The sequence below is a fragment of the Salmo salar genome, chromosome 01, assembly GCF_965601325.2.
Source record: "Salmo salar chromosome 01, fSalSal1, whole genome shotgun sequence".
Taxonomy (NCBI): domain Eukaryota; kingdom Metazoa; phylum Chordata; class Actinopteri; order Salmoniformes; family Salmonidae; genus Salmo; species Salmo salar.
This window is the reverse complement of record NC_138291.1, coordinates 688,483-707,105: the sequence shown is the minus strand read 5'-3', so window position 1 is coordinate 707,105 and position 18,623 is coordinate 688,483. Positions and strand designations below refer to the sequence as shown.

The 18,623-nt window shown below is 48.5% G+C and overlaps 1 protein-coding gene across 1 annotated transcript in view; it reads left to right on the top strand.

The window, feature by feature from the left end:
• LOC106560213 (phospholipase B1, membrane-associated) overlaps positions 1 to 18,623 on the top strand; it is a 73,568-nt gene that overhangs the window by 28,293 nt on the left and 26,652 nt on the right. Inside the window, exons 10-15 of the mRNA XM_045705021.2 lie at positions 7,225 to 7,290; positions 7,867 to 7,958; positions 8,654 to 8,735; positions 8,912 to 9,013; positions 12,780 to 12,875; positions 13,517 to 13,588. Coding sequence (XP_045560977.1) covers positions 7,225 to 7,290; positions 7,867 to 7,958; positions 8,654 to 8,735; positions 8,912 to 9,013; positions 12,780 to 12,875; positions 13,517 to 13,588 — 510 coding nt within the window. The remainder of the gene's footprint in view (positions 1 to 7,224; positions 7,291 to 7,866; positions 7,959 to 8,653; positions 8,736 to 8,911; positions 9,014 to 12,779; positions 12,876 to 13,516; positions 13,589 to 18,623) is intronic.

Here is an 18,623-nt window from a genome sequence, read left to right as displayed (position 1 = left end):
GTCACTCCTGCCCAGTAGATGCAGTCACTCCTGCCCAGTAGATGCAGTCACTCCTGCCCAGTAGATGCAGTCACTCCTGCCCAGTAGATGCAGTCACTCCTGCCCAGTAGATGCAGTCACTCCTGCCCAGTAGATGCAGTCACTCCTGCCCAGTAGATGCAGTCACTCCTGTCCAGTAGATACAGTCACTCCTGCCCAGTAGATACAGTCACTCCTGCCCAGTAGATACAGTCACTCCTGCCCAGTAGATGCAGTCACTCCTGCCCAGTAGATGCAGTCACTCCTGCCCAGTAGATGCAGTCACTTTTGTCCAGTAGATGCAGTCACCCCTGTCCAGTAGATGCAGTCACCCCTGCCCAGTAGATGCAGTCACCCCTGCCCAGTAGATGCAGTCACTCCTGTCCAGTAGATGCAGTCACTCCTGCCCAGTAGATGCAGTCACTCCTGCCCAGTAGATGCAGTCACCCCTGCCCAGTAGATACAGTCACTCCTGCCCAGTAGATGGAGTCACCCCTGCCCAGTAGATGCAGTCACCCCTGCCCAGTAGATGCAGTCACTCCTGCCCAGTAGATGCAGTCACTCCTGCCCAGTAGATGCAGTCACTCCTGCCCAGTAGATGCAGTCACTCCTGCCCAGTAGATGCAGTCACTCCTGCCCAGTAGATGCAGTCACTCCTGCCCAGTAGATGCAGTCACTCCTGTCCAGTAGATACAGTCACCCCTGCCCAGTAGATGCAGTCACCCCTGCCCAGTAGATACAGTCACTCCTGCCCAGTAGATACAGTCACCCCTGCCCAGTAGATGCAGTCACCCCTGCCCAGTAGATGCAGTCACTCCTGCCCAGTAGATGCAGTCACTCCTGCCCAGTAGATACAGTCACTCCTGCCCAGTAGATACAGTCACCCCTGCCCAGTAGATGCAGTCACCCCTGCCCAGTAGATGCAGTCACCCCTGCCCAGTAGATGCAGTCACCCCTGCCCAGTAGATGCAGTCACTCCTGCCCAGTAGATGCAGTCACTCCTGCCCAGTAGATGCAGTCACTCCTGCCCAGTAGATGCAGTCACTCCTGCCCAGTAGATGCAGTCACTCCTGCCCAGTAGATGCAGTCACTCCTGCCCAGTAGATGCAGTCACTCCTGCCCAGTAGATGCAGTCACTCCTGCCCAGTAGATGCAGTCACCCCTGCCCAGTAGATACAGTCACCCCTGCCCAGTAGATGCAGTCACCCCTGCCCAGTAGATGCAGTCACTCCTGCCCAGTAGATGCAGTCACTCCTGCCCAGTTAGGACAGTCACTCCTGCCCAGTAGATACAGTCACCCCTGCCCAGTAGATACAGTCACCCCTGCCCAGTAGATACTGTCACCCCTGCCCAGTAGATGCAGTCACCCCTGCCCAGTAGATGCAGTCACTCCTGCCCAGTAGATGCAGTCACTCCTGCCCAGTAGATGCAGTCACTCCTGCCCAGTAGATACAGTCACTCCTGCCCAGTACATACAGTCACCCCTGCCCAGTAGATGCAGTCACCCCTGCCCAGTAGATGCAGTCACCCCTGCCCAGTAGATGCAGTCACCCCTGCCCAGTAGATGCAGTCACTCCTGCCCAGTAGATGCAGTCACTCCTGCCCAGTAGATGCAGTCACTCCTGCCCAGTAGATGCAGTCACCCCTGCCCAGTAGATGCAGTCACCCCTGCCCAGTAGATGCAGTCACTCCTGCCCAGTAGATGCAGTCACTCCTGCCCAGTAGATGCAGTCACTCCTGCCCAGTAGATACAGTCACTCCTGCCCAGTAGATGCAGTCACTCCTGCCCAGTAGATGCAGTCACCCCTGCCCAGTAGATACAGTCACCCCTGCCCAGTAGATGCAGTCACTCCTGCCCAGTAGATGCAGTCACTCCTGCCCAGTAGATGCAGTCACTCCTGCCCAGTAGATGCAGTCACTCCTGCCCAGTAGATACAGTCACCCCTGCCCAGTAGATACAGTCACCCCTGCCCAGTAGATACTGTCACCCCTGCCCAGTAGATGCAGTCACCCCTGCCCAGTAGATGCAGTCACTCCTGCCCAGTAGATGCAGTCACTCCTGCCCAGTAGATGCAGTCACTCCTGCCCAGTAGATACAGTCACTCCTGCCCAGTAGATACAGTCACCCCTGCCCAGTAGATGCAGTCACCCCTGCCCAGTAGATGCAGTCACCCCTGCCCAGTAGATGCAGTCACCCCTGCCCAGTAGATGCAGTCACTCCTGCCCAGTAGATGCAGTCACTCCTGCCCAGTAGATGCAGTCACTCCTGCCCAGTAGATGCAGTCACTCCTGCCCAGTAGATGCAGTCACTCCTGCCCAGTAGATGCAGTCACTCCTGCCCAGTAGATGCAGTCACTCCTGCCCAGTAGATGCAGTCACTCCTGCCCAGTAGATGCAGTCACTCCTGCCCAGTAGATGCAGTCACTCCTGCCCAGTAGATACAGTCACCCCTGCCCAGTAGATACAGTCACCCCTGCCCAGTAGATACTGTCACCCCTGCCCAGTAGATGCAGTCACCCCTGCCCAGTAGATGCAGTCACTCCTGCCCAGTAGATGCAGTCACTCCTGCCCAGTAGATGCAGTCACTCCTGCCCAGTAGATACAGTCACTCCTGCCCAGTAGATAGAGTCACCTCTGCCCAGTAGATACAGTCACCCCTGCCCAGTAGATACAGTCACCCCTGCCCAGTAGATACAGTCACCCCTGCCCAGTAGATGCAGTCACCCCTGCCCAGTAGATACAGTCACTCCTGCCCAGTAGATACAGTCACTCCTGCCCAGTAGATGCAGTCACTCCTGCCCAGTAGATGCAGTCACTCCTGCCCAGTAGATGCAGTCACTCCTTCCCAGTAGATGCAGTCACTCCTGCCCAGTAGATGCAGTCACTCCTGCCCAGTAGATACAGTCACCCCTGCCCAGTAGATGCAGTCACCCCTGCCCAGTAGATGCAGTCACTCCTGCCCAGTAGATGCAGTCACTCCTGCCCAGTAGATGCAGTCACCCCTGCCCAGTAGATACAGTCACCCCTGCCCAGTAGATACTGTCACCCCTGCCCAGTAGATGCAGTCACCCCTGCCCAGTAGATGCAGTCACTCCTGCCCAGTAGATGCAGTCACTCCTGCCCAGTAGATGCAGTCACTCCTGCCCAGTAGATACAGTCACTCCTGCCCAGTACATACAGTCACCCCTGCCCAGTAGATGCAGTCACCCCTGCCCAGTAGATGCAGTCACCCCTGCCCAGTAGATGCAGTCACCCCTGCCCAGTAGATGCAGTCACTCCTGCCCAGTAGATGCAGTCACTCCTGCCCAGTAGATGCAGTCACTCCTGCCCAGTAGATGCAGTCACCCCTGCCCAGTAGATGCAGTCACCCCTGCCCAGTAGATGCAGTCACTCCTGCCCAGTAGATGCAGTCACTCCTGCCCAGTAGATGCAGTCACTCCTGCCCAGTAGATACAGTCACTCCTGCCCAGTAGATGCAGTCACTCCTGCCCAGTAGATGCAGTCACCCCTGCCCAGTAGATACAGTCACCCCTGCCCAGTAGATGCAGTCACTCCTGCCCAGTAGATGCAGTCACTCCTGCCCAGTAGATGCAGTCACTCCTGCCCAGTAGATGCAGTCACTCCTGCCCAGTAGATACAGTCACCCCTGCCCAGTAGATACAGTCACCCCTGCCCAGTAGATACTGTCACCCCTGCCCAGTAGATGCAGTCACCCCTGCCCAGTAGATGCAGTCACTCCTGCCCAGTAGATGCAGTCACTCCTGCCCAGTAGATGCAGTCACTCCTGCCCAGTAGATACAGTCACTCCTGCCCAGTAGATACAGTCACCCCTGCCCAGTAGATGCAGTCACCCCTGCCCAGTAGATGCAGTCACCCCTGCCCAGTAGATGCAGTCACCCCTGCCCAGTAGATGCAGTCACTCCTGCCCAGTAGATGCAGTCACTCCTGCCCAGTAGATGCAGTCACTCCTGCCCAGTAGATGCAGTCACTCCTGCCCAGTAGATGCAGTCACTCCTGCCCAGTAGATGCAGTCACTCCTGCCCAGTAGATGCAGTCACTCCTGCCCAGTAGATGCAGTCACTCCTGCCCAGTAGATGCAGTCACTCCTGCCCAGTAGATACAGTCACCCCTGCCCAGTAGATACAGTCACCCCTGCCCAGTAGATACTGTCACCCCTGCCCAGTAGATGCAGTCACCCCTGCCCAGTAGATGCAGTCACTCCTGCCCAGTAGATGCAGTCACTCCTGCCCAGTAGATGCAGTCACTCCTGCCCAGTAGATACAGTCACTCCTGCCCAGTAGATAGAGTCACCTCTGCCCAGTAGATACAGTCACCCCTGCCCAGTAGATACAGTCACCCCTGCCCAGTAGATACAGTCACCCCTGCCCAGTAGATGCAGTCACCCCTGCCCAGTAGATACAGTCACTCCTGCCCAGTAGATACAGTCACTCCTGCCCAGTAGATGCAGTCACTCCTGCCCAGTAGATGCAGTCACTCCTGCCCAGTAGATGCAGTCACTCCTTCCCAGTAGATGCAGTCACTCCTGCCCAGTAGATGCAGTCACTCCTGCCCAGTAGATACAGTCACCCCTGCCCAGTAGATGCAGTCACCCCTGCCCAGTAGATGCAGTCACTCCTGCCCAGTAGATGCAGTCACTCCTGCCCAGTAGATGCAGTCACTCCTGCCCAGTAGATACAGTCACCCCTGCCCAGTAGATACAGTCACCCCTGCCCAGTAGATACAGTCACCCCTGCCCAGTAGATGCAGTCACCCCTGCCCAGTAGATACAGTCACTCCTGCCCAGTAGATGCAGTCACTCCTGCCCAGTAGATGCAGTCACTCCTGCCCAGTAGATGCAGTCACTCCTGCCCAGTAGATACAGTCACTCCTGCCCAGTAGATGTAGTCACTCCTGCCCAGTAGATGCAGTCACTCCTGTCCAGTAGATACAGTCACTCCTGCCCAGTAGATACAGTCACTCCTGCCCAGTAGATGCAGTCACTCCTGCCCAGTAGATGCAGTCACTCCTGCCCAGTAGATGCAGTCACTCCTGTCCAGTAGATGCAGTCACCCCTGTCCAGTAGATGCAGTCACCCCTGCCCAGTAGATGCAGTCACCCCTGCCCAGTAGATGCAGTCACTCCTGTCCAGTAGATGCAGTCACTCCTGCCCAGTAGATGCAGTCACTCCTGCCCAGTAGATGCAGTCACCCCTGCCCAGTAGATACAGTCACTCCTGCCCAGTAGATGCAGTCACTCCTGCCCAGTAGATGCAGTCACCCCTGCCCAGTAGATGCAGTCACTCCTGCCCAGTAGATGCAGTCACTCCTGCCCAGTAGATGCAGTCACTCCTGCCCAGTAGATGCAGTCACTCCTGCCCAGTAGATGCAGTCACTCCTGCCCAGTAGATGCAGTCACCCCTGCCCAGTAGATGCAGTCACTCCTGCCCAGTAGATGCAGTCACTCCTGCCCAGTAGATGCAGTCACCCCTGCCCAGTAGATGCAGTCACCCCTGCCCAGTAGATGCAGTCACTCCTGCCCAGTAGATGCAGTCACCCCTGCCCAGTAGATGCAGTCACTCCTGCCCAGTAGATGCAGTCACCCCTGCCCAGTAGATGCAGTCACTCCTGCCCAGTAGATGCAGTCACTCCTGCCCAGTAGATGCAGTCACTCCTGCCCAGTAGATGCAGTCACTCCTGCCCAGTAGATGCAGTCACTCCTGCCCAGTAGATGCAGTCACCCCTGCCCAGTAGATGCAGTCACTCCTGCCCAGTAGATGCAGTCACTCCTGCCCAGTAGATGCAGTCACCCCTGCCCAGTAGATGCAGTCACCCCTGCCCAGTAGATGCAGTCACTCCTGCCCAGTAGATGCAGTCACCCCTGCCCAGTAGATGCAGTCACTCCTGCCCAGTAGATGCAGTCACCCCTGCCCAGTAGATGCAGTCACTCCTGCCCAGTAGATGCAGTCACCCCTGCCCAGTAGATGCAGTCACTCCTGCCCAGTAGATGCAGTCACCCCTGCCCAGTAGATGCAGTCACCCCTGCCCAGTAGATGTAGTCACCCCTGCCCAGTAGATACAGTCACCCCTGCCCAGTAGATGCAGTCACCCCTGCCCAGTAGATGCAGTCACTCCTGCCCATTTAGTCTTTCTGCCCTACTTTAGATACATTGCAATGTTTGTTAACTCAAATAACTAGAATATCTGTTATCTAAACTCACCAGATGATCTGTTATCTAAACTCACCAGATTATCTGTTACCTAAACTCACCAGATTATCTGTTACCTAAACTCACCAGATTATCTGTTACCTAAACTCACCAGATTATCTGTTACCTAAACTCGCCAGATTATCTGTTACCTAAACTCGCCAGATTATCTGTTACCTAAACTCGCCAGATTTTCTGTTACCTAAACTCGCCAGACTATCTGTTACCTAAACTCGCCAGATTATCTGTTACCTAAACTCGCCAGATTATCTGTTACCTAAACTCGCCAGATTATCTGTTACCTAAACTCGCCAGATTATCTGTTACCTAAACTCAGCAGATTATCTGTTACCTAAACTCGCCAGATTATCTGTTACCTAAACTCACCAGATTATCTGTTACCTAAACTCACCAGATTATCTGTTACCTAAACTCAGCAGATTATCTGTTACCTAAAGTCAGCAGATTATCTGTTATCTAAACTCACCAGATTATCTGTTACCTAAACTCACCAGATTATCTGTTACCTAAACTCACCAGATTATCTGTTACCTAAACTCGGCAGATTATCTGTTACCTAAACTCAGCAGATTATCTGTTACCTAAACTCAGCAGATTATCTGTTACCTAAACTCACCAGATTATCTGTTACCTAAACTCACCAGATTATTTGTTACCTAAACTCAGCAGATTATCTGTTACCTAAACTCAGCAGATTATCTGTTACCTAAACTCACCAGAATATCTGTTACCTAAACTCACCAGATTATCTGTTACCTAAACTCAGCAGATTATCTGTTACCTAAACTCAGCAGATTATCTGTTACCTAAACTCAGCAGATTATCTGTTACCTAAACTCACCAGATTATCTGTTACCTAAACTCACCAGATTATCTGACAGAGTAATAATCGGTGTATATTAAACAGAGAAATAGAGCAGTGCTGTTCTAGCTGCTGTAAGACTGATACTGTTTAACTATTGGTTATTAATATTCCACAGACTCTCTTCTCAGCGGACAACTTCATCTACTACATGACAGAGATGCTTGACACGATGATGAACGAGGTATAGTCAAGTTATTTTGTAACATTTTATTATGCACTGAAGGGGATTCTATGATGACTAATATTGTGGTCCTTTATTCTTCACTGATTTCTCTTTCCGTCTCTTTTCTCCCCCCTCACTTCTCTCTCTCTTCTCTCTCCCTCTTCTCTCTTTCCCTCTTCTCTCTCTTCTCTCTCCCTCTTCTCTCTCCCTCTCTCTCTCCCTCTCCCTCTCTCTCTCTCCCTCCTCTCTCTCTCTTCTCTCTCCCTCTTCTCTCTCTTCTCTCTCCCTCTTCTCTCTTTCCCTCTTCTCTCTCTTCTCTCTCCCTCTTCTCTCCCTTCTCTCTCCCTCTTCTCTCTTTCCCTCTTCTCTCTCTTTTCTCTCTTCTCTCTTTCTTCTCCCCCTCGCTCTCTTCTCCCCCTCTCTCTCTTCTCCCTCTCTCTCTTCTCCCTCTCTCTCTTCTCCCTCTCTCCCCCACTCTCTCTTCTCCTCTCTCTCTTCCCCTCTCTCTCTCTTCCCCTCTCTCTCACTTCCCCTCTCTCTCTTCCCCCTCTTGTTCTCGTTCTTTCTTTCTTTCTCTCTCTCTCTCCCACTCAGGTCCCTAGGATGATCGTGAACATTGTGCAGATCCTACCCATGGAGGCTCTCAGAGAAGTTCAGAGGCCCTCCATCGGCTGTGAGCTCCAAAAGTAGGACTGCTCTCCCTAACCTTGATACAATTCCACTCAAGTGTCTTTAAATGTTGTAATTTCTACCACGGAGGTTCTGCTCCCGCTTGGTGTTACCAGAGGATAACTCTACTGACCTGAAGGAACTAGGGTTTGGTGTTACCAGAGGATAACTCTACTGACCTGAAGGAACTAGGGTTTGGTGGTACCAGAGGATAACTCTACTGACCTGAATGAACTAGGGTTTGGTGGTACCAGAGGATAACTCTACTGACCTGAAGGAACTAGGGTTTGGTGTTACCAGAGGATAACTCTACTGACCTGAAGGAACTAGGGTTTGGTGGTACCAGAGGATAACTCTACTGACCTGAAGGAACTAGGGTTTGGTGGTACCAGAGGATAACTCTACTGACCTGAAGGAACTAGGGTTTGGTGGTACCAGAGGATAACTCTACTGACCTGAAGGAACTAGGGTTTGGTGGTACCAGAGGATAACTCTACTGACCTGAAGGAACTAGGGTTTGGTGGTACCAGAGGATAACTCTACTGACATCTGTTAGGGGTTGGGGTTAAATTACTGAAATGTTGTAATCTCTACCAAGGAGGTTCTGCTCCTGCTTGGTGTTACCAGAGGATAACTCTACTGACCTGAAGGAACTAGGGTTAGATGTTAGGGGTTGGGGTTAAATTACTGAAATGTTGTCATCTCTACCAAGGAGGTTCTGCTCCTGCTTGGTGTTACCAGAGGATAACTCTACTGACCTGAAGGAACTTATAGAACTCAACTTTGAATTTCAGGTGCGTGTTGATACAACCCTCTATCCCAGGGGTGGGCAACTCCGGTCCTCAAGGGCCTGATTGGTGCCCACCCCTGCTCTATCCCAGCATGCAACTTGTGTGTACACTTCCCTATCTTCCACTGAGTACCCTTGAAATGATACTGTATTGATACCTATCTCCCATTGTGTTTCCAGTGGAGGCTGGAGAAGCTTCTGGAAAGCGACCGCTTCTTCAAAGAGGACTTTGCTGTGGTTCTGCAGCCCTATCTTCAAAACATCCAGCCACCAAGATTGCCTGTTCGTTCCCTACCCATGAACCTCTAACCTCTAACCCCTACCTATAACGCTCCCAACCACCAAGATGACCTGTTGTCATTTCCTAACCCCTAACCCCTAACCCCTACCTACAATACGCCCAATCACCAAGACTAACTGTTCGTTCTCTAACCCCTAACCCCTAACCCCTACCTACAATACGCCCAATCACCAAGACTAACTGTTCATTCTCTAACCCCTAACCCCTACCTACAACACACCGAACCACCAAGACTAACTGTTCGTTCTCTAACCCCTAACCCCTAACCCCTAACCCCTAACCCCTACCTACAATACGCCCAATCACCAAGACTAACTGTTCGTTCTCTAACCCCTAACCCCTAACCCCTAACCTCTACCTACAACACACCGAACCACCAAGACTAACTGTTTGTTCTCTAACCCCTAACCCCTACCTACAATACGCCCAATCACCAAGACTAACTGATTGTTCTCTAACCCCTAACCCCTACCTACAACACACCGAACCACCAAGACTAACTGTTCGTTCTCTAACCCCTAACCCCTAACCCCTAACCTCTACCTACAACAAGCTAAACCAGACTAATTGTTTGTTCACTAACCCCTAACCTCTAACCCCTAACCTCTACCTACAACAAGCTAAACCAGACTTATCGTTTGTTCACTAACCCCTAACCCCTAACCTCTACCTACAACAAGCTAAACCAGACTAATCGTTTGTTCCTTCAGGCCAAAGAGTTCAATCTTGGTTTCATCAGACGAGAAAATCTTGTTTCTCATGGTCTGAGAATCCTTTAAGTGCCTTTTGGCAAACTCCAAGCGGGCTGTCATGTGCCTTTTACTGAGGAGTTGCTTCCGTCTGGCCACTCTACCATAATGGCCTGATTGGTGGAGTGCTGCAGAGATGGTTGTCCTTCTGGAAGGTTCTCCCATCTCTACAGAGGAACTCTGGAGCTCTGTCAGAGTGACCATCGGGTTCTTGGTCACCTCCCTGACCCAGGCCCTTCTCCTCCGATGGCTCAGTTTGGCTCTAGGAAGAGTCTTGGTGGTTCCAAACTTCTTCCATTTAAGAATGATGGAGGCCACTGTGTTCTTGGGGACCATCAATGTTTTGGTACCCTTCCACAGATCTGTGCCTCAACACAAGCCTGTCTCTGAGCTCTACGGACAATTCCTTCGACCTCATGGCTTGTTTTTTCTCTGACATGCACTGTCAACAGTGAGACATGTTAAAGGATGCACCTGAGCTCCGTTTCTAGTCTCATAGTAAAGGCTCTGAATACCAATGTAAATAAGGTATTTATTTTTTTTTTTAAATGTTTATTTCTAAAAACCTGTTTTGGCTTTGTCATTACGGGGTATTGTCTATAGATTGATGAGGAAAGGTTTTTATTTAATCAATTTTAGAATAAGGCTGTAATGTAACAAAATGTAGAACAAGGGGAGGTTTCTGAATACTTTCTGAATGCCCTGTAAGTAACTCTACATGAAGCATATAGGAGTACCTGTGTCCTTTTTGACCGCTCTACACAGAATGGCCACATGAGGGCGCTCCCTCAAATCCTTTGGAGAAAACATCCTTTCTATTTTATTCAGCTTTGTTCAATTATATTCCTCATACTATAAAATAATGCCATGGAATTCTGAGCAAATCTGTAGAACACAGCCATATGGCATAACCACATCAGGACCTTAACATCAGGACAACTCAGAGGATGCTATTCTGTTCTTCTGAAATAGACTACATTTTCTTCATATCATGTTTCTTTAAACCTGTCTAAAATAAATAATGGATTTATTGTGAAGGTGTAGGCTATATTACATGGGTTTATTAGACTTTTTACATAACCCATTAAATGTTAAGGAGCCTTTTGGACCTAGACTTGGCGCTCCGGTACAGCTTGCCGTGAGGTAGCAGAGAGAACAGTCTATGACTTGTGTGAGTGGAGTCTTAACCCCTAAACCCTAACCTCTAACCCTTACCTACAACACGCGCAACCACCATGACTACTGGTTTTCATTTCATTTCCTTACCTCTAACCCCTATCTATAACACCCCAACCATTAAGAAAAAAGGTTTGTTTCCTAACCCCTAACCCTTACCCCCTAAACCCTAACCTCCAACCCCTACCTACAACAGGCCCAAACACCAAGACTAACTGCTCGTTCCCTAACCCCTAACCCCTACCCCCTAACCCCTAACCCCTACCCCCTAAGCCCTACCTACACTACAACAGACTGCCTATTAGTTCCCTAACCCCTACCCCCTAACCCCTACCTACACTACAACAGACTGCCTATTAGTTCCCTAACCCCTAACCCCTACCCCCTAAGCCCTACCTACAACATTCCCAACCACCAAGACTACCTGTTTTGTTCCCTAACACCTACACCACAACAGACTGCCTATTAGTTCCCTAACCCCTACCCCCTAACCCCTACCTACACTACAACAGACTGCCTATTAGTTCCCTAACCCCTACCTACACCACAACAGACTGCCTATTAGTTCCCTAACCCCTACCCCCTAACCCCTACCTACACTACAACAGACTGCCTATTAGTTCCCTAACCCCTACCTACACTACAACAGACTGCCTATTAGTTCCCTAACCCCTAACCCCTACCTACACTACAACAGACTGCCTATTAGTTCCCTAACCCCTACCTACACTACAACAGACTGCCTATTAGTTCCCTAACCCCTACCCCCTAACCCCTACCTACACTACAACAGACTGCCTATTAGTTCCCTAACCCCTACCCCCTAACCCCTACCTACACTACAACAGACTGCCTATTAGTTCCCTAACCCCTACCCCCTAACCCCTACCTACACTACAACAGACTGCCTATTAGTTCCCTAACCCCTACCTACACTACAACAGACTGCCTATTAGTTCCCTAACCCCTAACCCCTACCTACACTACAACAGACTGCCTATTAGTTCCCTAACCCCTACCTACACTACAACAGACTGCCTATTAGTTCCCTAACCCCTAACCCCTAACCCCTACCTACACTACAACAGACTGCCTATTAGTTCCCTAACCCCTACCTACACTACAACAGACTGCCTATTAGTTCCCTAACCCCTACCCCCTAACCCCTACCTACACTACAACAGACTGCCTATTACTTCCCTAACCCCTACCCCCTAACCCCTACCTACACTACAACAGACTGCCTATTAGTTCCCTAACCCCTAACCCCTACCTACACTACAACAGACTGCCTATTAGTTCCCTAACCCCTACCTACACTACAACAGACTGCCTATTAGTTCCCTAACCCCTACCCCCTAACCCCTACCTACACTACAACAGACTGCCTATTAGTTCCCTAACCCCTACCTACACTACAACAGACTGCCTATTAGTTCCCTAACCCCTAACCCCTAACCCCTACCTACACTACAACAGACTGCCTATTCGTTCCCTAACCCCTAACCCCTAACCCCTACCTACACTACAACAGACTGCCTATTCGTTCCCTAAACCCTACCTACCCTCCAACCGAGGCTGCCTGTTTGTTCCCTACCCCCTAACCCCTACCCCCTAACCCCTACCCTCTAACCTCTAACCTCTAACCCCTTCCTACAACACGCCCAACCAACCAAGATTTACACAGTATTCAATAAATCAAGTCGATCTGCAATCTATGATCTATGATTTTACTAAATAACCGAATCACTTAAAAATATATATGTTTTAGCATAGCACCCTTGATAAATTAATGAAAGTCTGTTATTGATTTTCACTTTAGGATGGAAAAATAGATCTCAGCTTTTTCACCGCAGACTGTTTCCACTTCAGAGTGAAGGGCCACGAGGAGCTGGCCAAGGGTTTATGGAACAACATGGTGAGTTAGGGGTAAAGGTTAAAGGGTTAAGGTTAGGAGCTGGCCCAGGAACAATGAAACAACATGGTGAGTTAGGGGTAAAGGTTAAAGGGTTAAGGTTAGGAGCTGGCCAAGGAACAATGGAACAACATGGTGAGTTAGGGGTAAAGGTTAAAGGGTTAAGGTTAGGAGCTGGCCCAGGAACAATGAAACAACATGGTGAGTTAGGGGTTAAGGTTAAAGGGTTAAGGTTAGGAGCTGGCCAAGGAACAATGGAACAACATGGTGAGTTAGGGGTTAAGGTTAGGTTAAAGGGTTTAGGTTAGGAGCTGGCCAAGGAACAATGGAACAACATGGTGAGTTAGGGGTAAAGGTTAAAGGGTTAAGGTTAGGAGCTGGCCAAGGAACAATGGAACAACATGGTGAGTTAGGGGTTAAGGTTAGGTTAAAGGGTTTAGGTTAGGAGCCGGCCAAGGAACAATGGAACAACATGGTGAGTTAGGGGTTAAGGGGTTAGGATTTAGGGGTTTGGGTTAGCAGTTGGGACTAACCTTTCTATGTTAAATAACGATATGGGAAAATATTGCATACATTTTTTTGCAAGACAACACCGAGTTGTGGTTTTGTTAATTTGAGCATAATGTCCTCCCATTTTTTTCCAGTTCCAACCGGAGGGACATAAAGAGTTGGTGAACACATTCTCAAACCCTATCAAACTCATCTGCCCTCCCAAGGTACTTGTATTGTATTTATTATGGATCCCCATTAGTTCCTGCCAAGGCAGCAGCTACTCTTCCTGGGATCCTGCAAAATTAAGATAGTCGTATACAATTTTAAAAACAACAATACATTTCAAAACCGATTTCACAACACATTAAGTGTTACTCTACAACACAAAATCCATGTGTACGTGTGTATAGTTCGTATGTTATAGTGTGTGTGTACAGTATGCATGTGTCTGTGTGTGTGTGTGTCTCTAAGATGGCGCAGACAGACATGGCCGCTCTGCTTCTGGCTCCAAAGCAACTTTGCAGTATTTTTTTTATTTTTGTGTGTTATGTCTTACATTATTGGCCCAGAACATTTTTTCCATTATTACATTCAACCAGAAATAAGTTTTGGATATCAGAGCGATGGTAATTCACTAGCATTCTGACCAGAAATACGACCGAATTGTTGATACCCCCCCAAGGCAATGTAACTTATCCCAGAGGCTGCTCCAAGATCACACCGGCGGAGAAGAGGTTTTTGGAGTGGACTTCTAGTCCGACTCATTAGGTGTGCACACCATCCACCACTTCCGAGTATATTACTCGCTAATGTTCAGTCTCTGGACAATAAAGTAGACGAACTCAGGGCGAGGATCTCCTTCCGAAGAGACATCAGGGACTGTAACATACTCTGTTTCACGGAATCATGGCTCTCTCCGGATATACTGTCTCCATCCATACAGCCAGCTGGGTTCTCAGTACATTGCGCAGACAGCAATAAAGAACTCTCCAGGAAGAAGAAAGGTGTATGTTTCATGGTTAACTACTCATGGTGTGATTGTCGTAATGTATAGGAACTCAAGTCCTTTTGTTCACCGGACCTAGAATCGCTCACAATCAAATGCCAACCGTATTACCTCCAAAGAGAATTCTCTTCGGTTATAGTCACAGCCGTGTATATTCCCCCCTCAAGCCGATACCACAGCGGCCCTCAAGGAACTACACTGGACTTTGTGTTAACTAGAAACCACATATCCTGAGGCCACAAATATTGTAGCTGGGAACTTTAAATAAAGCAAATCTGAGGAAAACTCTACCGAAATTCTATTAACACATTGCCTGTAGTATTCGTGCTTCAAAAACTCTCAACCATTGTTCCTCCCCCTTCCGGGATGGCTACAAGGCACGACCCCACCCTCCCTTTGGGAAATCAGATCACGACTCCATTCTGCTCCTGCCTTCTTATAGGCAGAACCTCAAACAGGAAGTACCCATGCTAAGGTCTATTCAACGCTGGTCTGACCAATCAGAATCCATGCATCAGGATTGTTTTTAAACACACAGACTGGGATATCAATTTATCAATCAAATGTATTTATTAAGCCGTTCTTACATCAGCTGATGACACAAAGTGTTGTACAGAAACCCAGCCTAAAACCTCAAACAGCAAGTAATGCAGGAATAGAAGCACGGTGGCTAGGAAAAACTCCCTAGAAAGGCCAGAACCTAGGAAGAAACCTAGAGAGGAACCAGGCTATGAGGGGTGGCCAGTCCTCTTCTGGCTGTGCTGGGTGGAGATTATAAGCAGAACATGTTCATAGATGACCAGCAGGCTCAAATAATAATCACAGTGGTTGTAGAGGGTGCAACAGGTCAGCACCTCAGGAGTAAATGTCAGTCGGCTTTTTCATAGCCGATCATTGAGAGTATCTCTACCGCTCCTGCTGTCTCTAGTGAGTTGAAAACAGCAGGTCTGGGACAGGTAGCACGTCCGGTGAACAGGTCAGAGTTCCATAGCCGCAGGCTGAACAGTTGAAACTGGAGCAGCAGCACGGCCAGGTGGACTGGGGACAGCAAGGAGTCATCATGCCAGGTAGTCCTGAGGCATGGTCCTAGGGCTCAGGTCCTCCGAGAGAGAGAAAGAAAGAGAGAATTAGAGAGAGCATACTTAAATTCACACAGGACACCGGATAAGACAGGATAAATACTCCAGATATAACAGACTGACCCTAGCCCCCCGACACAAACTATTGCAGCATAAATACTGGAGCATGAGACAGGAGGGATTGGGAGACACTGTGGTCCCGTCCGATGATACCCCCGGACAGGGCCAAACAGGCCGGATATAACCCCACCCACTTTGCCAAAGCACAGCCCCACACCACTAGAGGGATACCTTCAGCCACCAAGTTACTACTCTGAAACAAGACCGAGTATAGCCCACAAAGATCTCCCCCACGGCACGAACCCAAGGGGGGGAGCCAAACCCGGACAGGAAGATCACGTCAGTTACTCAACCCACTCAAGTGGCGCACCCCTCCTAAGGACGGCATGGAAGAACACCAGTAAGCCAGTGACTCAGCCCGTGTAATAGGGTTAGAGGCAGAGAATCTCAGTGGAGAGAGGGGAACCAGCCAGGCAACGACAGCAAGGGCGGTTCGTTGCTCCAGTACCTTTCCGTTCACCTTCACACTCCTGGGCCAGACTACACTCAATCATAGGATCTACTGAAGAGATGAGTCTTCAATAAAGACTTAAAGGTCGAGACCGAGTCTGTCTCTCACATGGATAGGCAGACCATTCCATAAAAATGTAGCTCTATAGGAGATAGCCCTGCCTCCAGCTGTTTGCTTAGAAATTCTAGGGACAATAAGGAGGCCTGCGTCTTGTGACTGTAGAGTACGTGTTGGTATGTATGGCAGGACCAAATCAGAAAGATAGGTAGGAGCAAGTCCATGTAATGCTTTGTAGGTTAGCAGTAAAACCTTGAAATCAGCCCTTGCCTTAACAGGAAGCCAGTGTAGAGAGGCTAGCACTGGAGTAATATGATCACATTTTTGGGTTCTAGTCAAGATTCTAGCAGCCGTGTTTAGCACTAACTGAAGTTTATTTAGTGCTTTATCCAGTAGTCTAATCTAGAAGTGACAAAATCATTGATACATTTTTCTGCATAATTTTTGGACAGAAAGTTTCAGATTTTTGCAATGTTATGTAGATGGAAAAAAGCTGTCCTTGAAACAGTCTTGATATGTTCGTCAAAAGAGAGATCAGGGTCCAGAGTAACGCCGAGAACCTTCACAGTTTTATTTGAGACGACTGTACAACCATAAAGATTAATTGTCAGATTCAACAGAGGATCTCTTTGTGTCTTAGGACCTAGAACTAGCATCTCTGTTTTGTCCGAGTTTAAAAGTAGAACATTTGCCGCCATCCACTTCCTTATGTCTGAAACACAGGCTTCCAGGGAGGGCAATTTTGGGGTTTCACCATGTTTCATCGAAATGTACACCTATGTGTCGTCCGCATAGCAATGAAAGTTAACATTGTTTCCGAAATGACATCACCAAGAGGTAAAATATATAGTGAAAACAATAGTGGTCCTAAAACAGAGCCTTGAGGAACACCGAAATGTACCGTGGATTTGTCAGAGGACAAACCATCTACAGAGACAAGCTGATATCTTTCCCGACAGATAAGATCTAAACCAGGGAAGAACTTGTCCATGTAGACCAATTTGGGTTTCCAATCTCTCCAAAAGAATGTGGTGATCGATGGTATCAAAAGCAGCACTAAGGTCTAGGAGCACGAGGACAGATGCTCCTAGACCTGATGCCATTAAAAGGTAATTTACCACCTTCAGAAGTCTCGGTGCTATGCTGGGGTCTAAAACCAGACTGAAGCGTTTCGTATACATTGTTTGTCTTCAGGAAGGCAGTGAGTTGCTGCGCAACAGCTTTTTCAAAATTGTTTGAGAGGAATGGGAGATTCGATATAGGCCGATAGTTTTTTTATATTTTCTGGGTCAAGGTTTGGCTTTTTCAAGAGAGGCTTTACTACTGCCACTTTTAGTGAGTTTGGTACACATCCGGTGGATAGAGAGCCGTTTAATATGTTCATCATAGGCGGGCCAAGCACAGGAAGCAGTCTTTCAGTAGTTTAGTTGGAATATGGTCCAGTATGCAGCTTGAAGGTTTAGAGGCTATTTGTTTTTTCATCAATGTGTCAAGGGATATAATATTTAAAAAACTTGAGTATCTCCCTTGATCCTAGGTCCTGGCAGAGTTGTGCAGACTCAGGACAACGGAGCTTTGGAGGAATACGCAGATTTAAAAAAAGATTTAAAAAGGAGTCCGTAATTTGCTTTCTAATGATCATGATCTTTTTGTCAAAGAAGTTCATGAATTTATCACTGCTGAAGTGAAAGCCATCCTCTCTTGGGAAATGTTGCTTTTTAGTTAACTTTGCGACAGTATCAAAAATAAATTTTGGATTGTTCTTATTCTCCTCAATTAAGTTGGAAAAATAGGATGATCGAGCAGCAGTGAGGGCTCTTCGATACTGCACGGTACTGTCTTTCCAAGCTAGTCGGAAGACTTCCAGTTTGGTGTAGCGCCATTTCCGTTCCAATTTTCTGGAAGCTTGCTTCAGAGCTTGGGTATTTTCCGTATACCAGGGAGCTAGTTTCTTATGACAAATGTTTTTTTGTTTTTAGGGGTATGACTGCATCTAGGGTATTGTGCAAGGTTAAATTGAGTTCCTCAGTTAGGTGGTTAACTGATTTTTGTCCTCTGACGTCCTTGCGTTGGTGGAGGGAGTCTGGAAGGGCATCTAGGAATCTTCGGGTTGTCCGAGAATTTATAGCACGGCTTTTGATGATCCTTGGTTGGGGTCTAAGCAGATTATTTGTTGGAATTGCAAATGTAATAAAATGATGGTCCGATAGTCCAGGATTATGAGGAAGAACATTGAGATCCACAACATTTATTCCACGGGACAAAACTAGGTCCAGAGTATGACTGTGGCAGTGAGTAGGTCCGGAGACATGTTGGACAAAACCCACTGAGTCGATGATGGCTATGAAAGCCTTTTGGAGTGGGTCTGTGGACTTTTCCATGTGAATATTAAAGTCACCAAAAATGTGAATATTATCTGCCATGACTACAAGGTCCGATAGGAATTCAGGGAACTCGGTGAGGAACGCTGTACATGGCCCAGGAGGCATGTAAACAGTAGCTATAAAAAGTGATTGAGTAGGCTGCATAGATTCCATGACTTCCAG